The sequence below is a fragment of the Nansenia antarctica genome (genome assembly GCF_963989245.1).
Source record: "Nansenia antarctica genome assembly, chromosome: 9".
Lineage (NCBI taxonomy): Eukaryota > Metazoa > Chordata > Actinopteri > Argentiniformes > Microstomatidae > Nansenia > Nansenia antarctica.
The window spans coordinates 32,991,833-33,001,475 of NC_137679.1; the positions used below are offsets into that span (position 1 = coordinate 32,991,833).

The 9,643-nt window shown below is 45.7% G+C and overlaps 1 protein-coding gene across 1 annotated transcript; it reads left to right on the top strand.

Annotated features, from left to right (window-relative positions):
- Positions 1-3,961: 3,961 nt before the first annotated feature.
- mex3b (mex-3 RNA binding family member B) lies at positions 3,962-6,498 on the top strand (the record flags this gene model as incomplete). The annotated part of the gene is made up of 2 exons (XM_080539016.1): positions 3,962-4,190; positions 5,063-6,498. 2 exons carry the CDS (start codon positions 3,962-3,964, stop codon positions 6,496-6,498), a joined length of 1,665 nt encoding a protein of 554 aa, XP_080395142.1.
- Between the last annotated feature and the right edge of the window lie 3,145 nt (positions 6,499-9,643).

A 9,643-nucleotide genomic window follows, 5' to 3' on the forward strand; every position in this document is an offset into this window, starting at 1 on the left:
TGTGTGTGTGTGTGTGACTGTACTGTGTGTGTGTGTGTGTGTGCGACTGTACTGTGTTTGTGTGTGTGTGTGTGTGACTGTATTGTGTGTGTGTGTGTGTGTGTGTGTGTGACTGTACTGTGTGTGTGTGTGACTGTACTGTGTGTGTGTGTGTGTGACTGTACTGTGTGTGTGTATTGTGGCGTCCTCTCTGACCTGACGTGTCCTGATCCAGAAGATGCTGCTGTGTCACAAAGCTTAAGCCCCATCTAGCCTCGTCTCTCTGTCGCTCCCTCACTCACTCTCGCCCCTGCTGCCTCTCTGATGGCTGTTCTCTGTCTCTCACTCAATGTATGTGTGTGTGTGTCTCTCTCTCTCTTTTTCTGTATTTATTCTCTTTTCTCTCTGGTGACTGTTCTCTTTCTCTCTCTCTCTCTTTCTGTGTGTGCGTGTGTGTGTGTATGTGTGTCACACTGCAGTAGTTGACAGTAAGTCTAAAGCCCTGGCCTCTCTTTATACAGACGGGTCTGGGTCAGTCTGGGCTAAGCCTTTCTGAGTATCATTAAAAGGCAAGTGGGTATCCATCACTGCTAATTTGTCACTTGTAATGACAAACAGCAAATATCAAGTAAACACACCAGTCAGGTAAACACACCAATAGTCATGACCAAGCAAGGGGGTGTGAATTAAATGACTGTTGATATGTGTATGACAACACAATACCCTATAAACCTGCATACACTCAATCCTACTGGTTAACACACAGTAGCCACACAGACAGTCCATGTTATATTGTGTATTGTCTATCACAACCATCAATGCAGTGTATTCATGATGTCTGGACTACAGGGTAAATGGCTTGACACAATAAACAGGCTTCTGCTTGCCAATTTGTATGTCATGGAAAACCAGTTTGTTTTCCTTTGTTGTGGTGTGCCATTGGAAGTAAGAGAGTTTATTTTGTGATGCTTTAACTACAGTAGTGTACAACAAAACTGAGATACAGTATATGCACTATATACTACAGACTGAGTACAGTAAGTATGTACTATAGACTTCAGACTGAGATACAGTAGGTACTATAGACCAAGACAGTATGTATATAGGCTACAGACTGAAATACAGTAGGCCTATGTACTATAGACTACATACTGAGTAAAGTATGTATATCGGCTACAGACTGAGATACAGTATGTACTATAGACTACAGACAGAGTACAGTCTGTACTATAGACTACAGACAGAGTACAGTATGTACTATAGACTACAGACAGAGTACAGTCTGTACTATAAACTACAAACTGAGAGTACAGTCTGTACAATAGACTAGGGAAACCATTTCAACAGATTATCGATATGCGGAGAACAGTGAGCAAATGGATTCAAATTGTAATTGCCTAAAAATCTGCACATAATTAACATTTCATTCGGTTTTCTATTCTGGGCCTGCATGGTCGTGTGAATGGACTGTGGTTATTCCCAGATGTTGTAATGAGAGATATCATGCACTGCTCTTCGAATGAGATTTCCAGATGTTTTAATGGTTAAAGCTTTTAGACCAAATACAATACGATGTCAGTATGGTAAAATAAGAGAGAGAGAGAGAGGGGGGGGGGGTCCATCCCACGTTCTCAGGTTCGGAGCGGTTGATATTTGCATAGCTATTGTGCTCCAGGAGTGAGGTGACAAAGCAAGTGCTTCTCGTCTCAATGGCTTTGAAACGTTTGGAAATATCCTTTGTGTTGGGAGAAGCAGCTCCCCCCTCCCCCCGTCCCGCCGGGTCCTTCCCTGGCCACAAAGGCCACGTTAGGCCGGGCATGTGGAGCCCCCCTATCACCCCCCCCCCCCCCCCCCCCGTGTTCTTAACGTTAACATAATACCCCCGCACTAAACTGAAATATGCAAACTGCCACTGGCCATTGTCAATAAGGTTGCATTGTTGGATGATAAAGAACCTTTATGGAATCTTGTTTCGTGGGGATTAAGCAAAGTTGGTTTATCCGTAAAAAAAAATATACATGTTTGAGATATTATGTAGCCTAAGTGCGCGCTTTTGGATCGACGCACTTGAATAAAAATCCTACTTCAACATTCAATGTTGTAAATTGTTTTATATTGAGCTTGATATGAATGAATGAATGGTCTTTATTGTCATTGATATAGTACAGGTACCATACAACGAAATTTGGGAGGGGGGGGCTCCCCTGGTGCTAGGAAAGAAAAACTAAAAACAAGAAGGGAAAGGAGCTGGTTTACATAAATAAAGGCTATGTACACTATCCACTATACTATACTATACAAATAAAACACTGTGCTGTACTCTATGCTATGCTATACCTATTCTAACATTTCCTATCTCTGAACCTTATGTACCAGAGGGTTGTCATATTGCACATAGTGTTATTGCACATTCACATTGATATACTCTAATGCTTCTATATGTGTATTTATTCACACTATCATATATTTCTACATTCAGGCTATTCTTCATTACTCGTTCACTATTTTGTTTGTTTGCCTACATCACACAGTAGTGGCGGCAGCTTTGATAGGCTACGCGGAGAAATCTGAGCAGCTGTCATTGTTGTTAAACGGTGTAAACATCCGAGGAAATGATGGTGTTTGAACTCGACAATTACCTGCTAGCTGTCCGGAGTAGGAGAGGCACTGATGTCATTTGGCAAATGCCTGTCACGATGTGTGTCACTCAGAGGTGATAATGGGAACATATCGGCCTTAAAGCTACTGTTATCCTCCGACTATTTGGAAGAGATATAATAAGCTATACATTATGTCATATGTCATATGCCTCTATGCGCAATACATGACTTTGTCTGGCCGACATTCAGAGAGGGAGAAGGAGAGAGAGCGCTGAAAAGGAGCAGAGGAACCAAACAAAGAGCACATGTCAGGACTTGCCCCGCATTAGGGTAATTTGATATTAAATGAGAAATATTACAAAACGTCCATACTTAGCCTACTGTCCTTTAGAACTATTGCAAAACACTGAAATCTAAAACCGGTTTAATACTGTTTTCTTCCCTTTTATTTATCATAGACAATCATATGGGTTTCAGGTCTATTTTTACGCACGCAGTCTGGCTAGTGTACATTTCAGAAGGAAAAAACGAGGCATGGGCTAACAGACAGTAAAATGCCCGTTTTTTAAATATTATCCATATATCCTTAGAGCATTGCCTGTGTGACACAAACGTCAACATGCGGTTACATGATAACTAAGAATGACCTCATTATTATTGACATGGCATTTTGAACAAAAAAAAAAGGGCACATGCGCTCAGAAATAGAGCACACATGGTAGCCTAAACAACAAGGCTCCACGAGTTAGCATGATTGTGGAAGCGAGAAGAAAAAACTCATTTATTAAATTAATTTCCTCATCAAAGGGACTGACTGCGTTTGGATTTGGGGGGGAGACAACAAAGAAGGGAGTGTATCTCAAGGAGCGACTCCTCGCTCTGGTGACCCCGCCCACTCCGCGCTGTCTGGCCAATCGGCTGTCGGCTATGCAGCGCCGCACCGTCCCTGCCCTGGCGGTGACGTCATTCGCACATATCCCCCAGTAGTGTTGTCTGGCTTTGCAGTAAGTCAGACAGAAAACAGAAAAGAGCTGAGTGAGCCGAGCCGGGGAGGGGCCCTTTGAAGGAATATTGCCACCGCCGGCATTCCAGCAACACACAAACTCTGGAATTACGCATCCTGGCTGTTAACCGTCCTAAACATTTCTGGGAGTCGGGCGTCAAAAGATCCCTTTCGGGAAAGGGCGGATTGCTAGCTTGCACTGATTTTTTCCTTTTTTAACTGCGAAAGGGAGAGAGCAAGAAACGGCATTGATTTGCGTCAGTGACTTGAAACCGGTCCGGTGCCCCCCCTTTATCCCTCATCACTCCTGCCCTCCTTCCGCGTTTCCCCCCCCCCATTGTCTGATCGTCCCGATCATCCAGACTGCAAAATCGCAAAGATGCCGAGCTCTCTGTTCGCCGACATGGAGCGGAACGGCAGCAGCCAGGGAGATGCCCTGGACGACCAAAGAGCCCTGCAGATCGCCCTGGACCAGCTCTCCCTGCTCGGCTTGGACAACGACGAGAACTCCCTGTATGACAACGAGCCCAGGAAAAAGAGCGTCAACATGACCGAATGTGTCCCGGTTCCCAGTTCGGAGCATGTAGCGGAAATCGTTGGCAGACAAGGTACGTACTTCGTTTCTTTGTACTCTTTGGAGCTCAACTGCCACTAACGTCGCCGTTATGTCCGTCCGCTGGCCAGACCGCTCAGAGCGCTGCACGGCTGTAGGCTGGGGCGTTAGTTTGTGGTGACATATGCGGAATCCTGGTTCCCCCCCCCCTCCCTGCAATATTCCAGTTGTCGTCCTCCACGACAAAAAACAAAGACAAGCTGAGGAATAGTCAAGGCTTGGAGCCATAGCCTATATGCAGTGTGTATATAACTGTGGTTGGGCTACTGTGTCGCTCTGACAGGCGAGTGCAATACCCACAAGGGCTCCACTCCCTTTGTTATGTTATGTCACTGTCCCACTTACGACTCTGCCCACCACAACGCCAACGGTTTCATTCCCCCTGGACTGATTCCTCAAACTGTTCCCGTTTGCCGGAGGGCGTCGGAGAATATAACTTTTATGCGTTAACGCCAGAAAAATCGTTGAAATAAGTCGCATTGCTTGATCGTAACCTCGCGAAATTAAATATAGCATGACAGTAGTAGTTATTTTAAGGACGTTTGAAGTAATCATATGTTGCTTGTGCGCACTAGGGAAATTATGGATTCTGCATGTTTTTTTGCTTCTTTTTTTTGGCTTGTGCTATTTTTGACCTGAACCTGGTAGTCGAGCATGTGGTTTGAATTTATCATGCATAGAAGGGGAGGAATCGTTTTTTTTCCTGCTGTTGGGAGAAAAAAACAAAACAAAAAAACACACACACCCAGCTGTTTTTAAGTAGCACACATGCCACATTTTCAACCTACACCATCGTTTTTTTCCTTCTTCTTCTTGTTCACCAAATTCCAACATGTACTCACCATCACCTTTCCTTTCTAAACACAGGTTGTAAGATTAAAGCCCTGCGCGCCAAGACTAACACCTACATAAAGACTCCTGTCCGTGGCGAGGAGCCGGTGTTCGTAGTGACAGGCAGGAGGGAGGATGTGGCCATGGCCAGGAGGGAGATCATCTCTGCAGCAGAGCACTTCTCCATGATACGAGCCTCCAGGAACAAGAACACCACCTTGAACGGTGGGACCGCTGGCACCCCAGCCCCCGGACCGCCCAACCTGCCCGGCCAGACCACCATCCAGGTCCGGGTTCCCTACCGGGTGGTAGGGCTGGTGGTCGGGCCCAAGGGGGCCACCATCAAGCGGATCCAGCAGCAGACTCACACTTACATCGTGACGCCGAGCCGGGACAAGGAGCCGGTGTTCGAGGTGACCGGCATGCCGGAGAACGTGGACCGCGCCCGGGAGGAGATCGAGGCCCACATCGCCATGAGGACCGGAGGCATCATCGAGCTCACAGACGAGAACGATTTCCACGCCAACGGGACAGACGTAGGGTTTGACATCCATGGACACGCCACCTTGTGGTCCAAGCCCAGCTCCAGCGTCACGCCGACGTCAGGACGCAAGCCCTTCTCCAACTACCGCAACGACTCGTCCTCGTCCCTGGGCAGCGCCTCCACTGACTCCTACTTCGGCAACAACAGCAGCTCCCGCATGGCCGACTACAGCCCCCCCAGCCCCGCCCTCAGCTACACCGCTACCAACAACAATGGCAACAACAATAACAACAATGTCAACATCAACGTGAACACCAACGGCAACGGGTTCGTCTACGGCAACGACGGCGGCATCTCGCCCGACTGCACTGACATGGCCTTCGACTCCTCGCCCGGGTTCGACCCCACGCCGGCGCCCCCGGGTCTCCTCTGGTCCCAGTACGAGAGAGGCATGACTCCCTCCTCCAACGGCGGCAGCTCCCCCTCCTCCTCCTCAGCCATCTACCCTGCCAACGCCTCCTCTAATGCCAACGGGATGGTGGCCAGCCAAAGGAGGGCCACCGGTGGCACCCCCCAGCCCAGACTGTCCCCCCCCCTCCACAACCACGCCAACGGTCCCACCGAGCACCCTCTGGCCCGGAGGGTCCGCAGCGACCCGGGCGGCGGTGCCCTCAGCTTCCCTGGCTACACCTCCAACCAGGGGCTGTCCAACGCCATGGCCTCCCTGCCTGGCCCTCACCTACCCGGGGTTCCCTGCGACTCCTCGGCCTCCTCCTCCTCCTCGTCCTCCTCCACCTCGTCTGGCACCAGCCGGAAGGGCAGCCGCGACTGCTCCGTGTGTTTCGAGAGCGAGGTCATCGCCGCGCTGGTCCCCTGCGGACACAACCTGTTCTGTATGGAGTGCGCCAACCGCATCTGTGAGAGGAGCGAGCCCAAATGCCCCGTCTGCCACTCCAGCGTCTCTCAGGCTATACGTATATTTTCATAAGACTCTCATTGTCTCTCTTGACTATGATGTTACCAAGGTGACCAAGTCTGGCTACAACAATAACAACAACAACAACAACAACAACAGACTCTCTTACTGCTTTAACAGGATCCTACCTGGTAAATGGGGATGTGTATATAGATCTACATGTGTGTGTATGTATGTGTGTATGTATGGCTGCAGTATCCAAAAAAGGGACAGATACCCCTTCAGGGCTCCGTCATATTTGTTTATAATGTACTGTAGCTTGGGGAAAAAATATTTTCAACATCTAAATGCATGTTTTAAATATTACAGCATAATCAATAGTTCTAGTCAATTGTACACTATATTTATGAAGTTACGAGAAGCAGAGAGGTCTTGACTGAGGTACTTGGGTCAATTAGTAGACTGTTCGTAGGGCAAGCCTTACATTTTCACTAATCGAATGTACTGAGGGGGAGGAAATGGTTAAGGGATTTGGAGGGTGTTTGTCCTGACAGGACTATTGACTTGAAGAGGTGAAGATACTGCAGCTTGACTTCTGACACCACGTTAGGGAGAACATCAACATATCCTCCATATATATGTATAGAATAAAAATTCCACAAGTTGAAAGTTTTAAATCTTAATTACATTAATACAGATTGAAGTATTTTATTCTTTTTTGACTTGAAAAGATTATATTTCGTATTGCAAAGATGTTTACAAATATTTTAATTTAAGTTCAGTGAACTTTTTGTAGCTGGGTTAAAATATTGTTTATTTTTTAGTACGGCCTGATGGCAATGATCACTGTATTATTTTACTATCACACAACTGTGGCAATACAAAACCACAACATGTGTTACATTGGACAGTATTCTGATGGGATGGAGTTTTTATAGGTTCAGCAAAAAATGTCTTTTAAATCCGCTTCACCCAGCATATTTTTTATTCAGTAATATAAAGCATATTTTATTCTATATTATTACGAAACGTTGAAATGTATAAAACTTAGTAAGTCGAACAAAAAGGAACCGTTTATGCTTTCTAAAATTTGTATTTTAGATTCCAGTGGGAATTGCAGGCTTCTGTTGCACCACTATAGTTTTAGTAATTCTATTTTAATACATTTGTTTACCACTTGTTTGTGTATATGTAGGTGTAAGTTACTTGAGCGTAAATGTACTTTATTGAGCAAAGTTTAAGAACAAAGTATATTTTATTTTATGATAAAGGGCCTTTAACCTCATGGTCAAATACTAATATTATATTTGCTGAGACAAGATTTGAAAATGTATCAAGAGTTTTATTTTTCTGACATTTAAAGTTCTACATGATAAAGTAAAACTTAAGTAATGGTGCTACTTCATGTTTTTTTAAGTATTTCTATATAAGTCCAATAAAAAAGGTACATTCATGAGGTGTCTGCTTCCCTTGTGATTGATGTGATGACTGCCCTGTGAACGTGGTCTGTGAACGTGGTCTGTGCCTCTTGTTGTTTTGGTGAAACAGATTGTGACAGGAGGAGGGGAAAGAGAAGGAAGGATACTCCATATTGTTTCAATGTAATGGTTTTCTGCACATTTGACCCCTCTCTTCCACTCCTAATGAAGTCAGCTGGAGGGGTTTGGAGGGACCAGGATTATTAGAGTGGCCTAATTATTTTCCTAGGTTGGTGGCAGCGAGCTACAAAGAGCTGGGCATCACACTACCCGCAGTGCTTTATCACTAATTATAAGTCCTGTGTGACCTATTCTGGTACAAATGAATGTCTTGACACAAAGATCACTATCTATGGCCCTGCTAAGTCCTCTTTATCGAACAGTTCCGACACGGAGCTAATTTAAGTACGAGGAGCATATTATTGGAGTTAAATAGACCCTTTTCATATCACTGTGCCTGTGAGAGCATGTTTCTTCGAAGATTCACTATCGTGGGCCGGGTGTCTGTGGTAATGGCACTACTGAGTCAACCAGGAAAAGGAGTGAGACTGTCTTCTAGCAGTTTTCTTTTTCTCTCCCCCTCCCCCAACGTTTAACTGCAGTCTCATGTCATGTGGTCTTGCTGGAAAGAGTGATGTTGAAACACATGCTCTGCTCTGAGATAGTCAACGCAGAGGGCCTAATGATAAGTTGAAAGTGGAAACATCCAAACGCGGCCTTCAGAAATTGGCCCCATAAACCCAGCTATTAGGAAACAATTTCAGCTCTGTAGAAAATAGCTGACAAGTGTTTTAGCCAAATGCAGAACACATGGGTGTGTGTGTGCTTGCATGCATGCACACACACACATACTCACTCACTCACTCACTCACTCACTCACTCACTCACTCACACACACACACACACACACATATACATACACGCATACACACACACACACACTCACTCACTCAAACACACACACACACACACACTCACACTCACACTCACACTCACACACACAGACCCAGTGTCACTGGGTGTATTCTAACTAAAATGCTCTGGGGGAGTCATGAATACAGGTGCATATTTCTTATGTGAGTCTCCATGACAGACAGACAGACACAATAGACAGATAGACAGACACAACAGACAGACACAATAGACAGATAGACAGACACAACAGACATATAGACAGACACAACAGACAGACATGCCTGAAACATCCATTGACTCTCAGAATGTGTGACAGTGGCCGTAGCCCGGGCGGTGAAGCTGACTCCATTAGAAGCAGGTCGTTCATGATCTATTTTGGAGAACCAGCTTGACTTGTCTGTGCTGCAGCCAGTGTTAGCTGGACAAACGTACCCACGGTAACATGACTGCCGTCCTCTACGCCCTGACCTGAATGTTACTCTGTATTTAATGGAGTGCTAGTGCTTGTCGCTGATCCTGAATAGCCTCATCCCCACTGTGACGCTCCGATTACCCCACGCAATGTGCCGATAAATTGTCCACTAAAAAATAAGAACGAGATATTCAACAATAATGTGAATAAGTCAATATCCTTTTTCCTTTCCTTTTCGTTTCCGAGTATAGAATCTATTCACAAAGAATGTTTGCTTTGTGTTCCCCATGTGTCCTCAATACAGCCTACATTTGTGTGTGTATGTGTGTGTCTTGGTCTGTCTGTCTGTCTGTCTGTCTGTCTGTCTGTATACCGTATAGGTAGGCCTTTGTTCTGTTGACTAGACCAACAC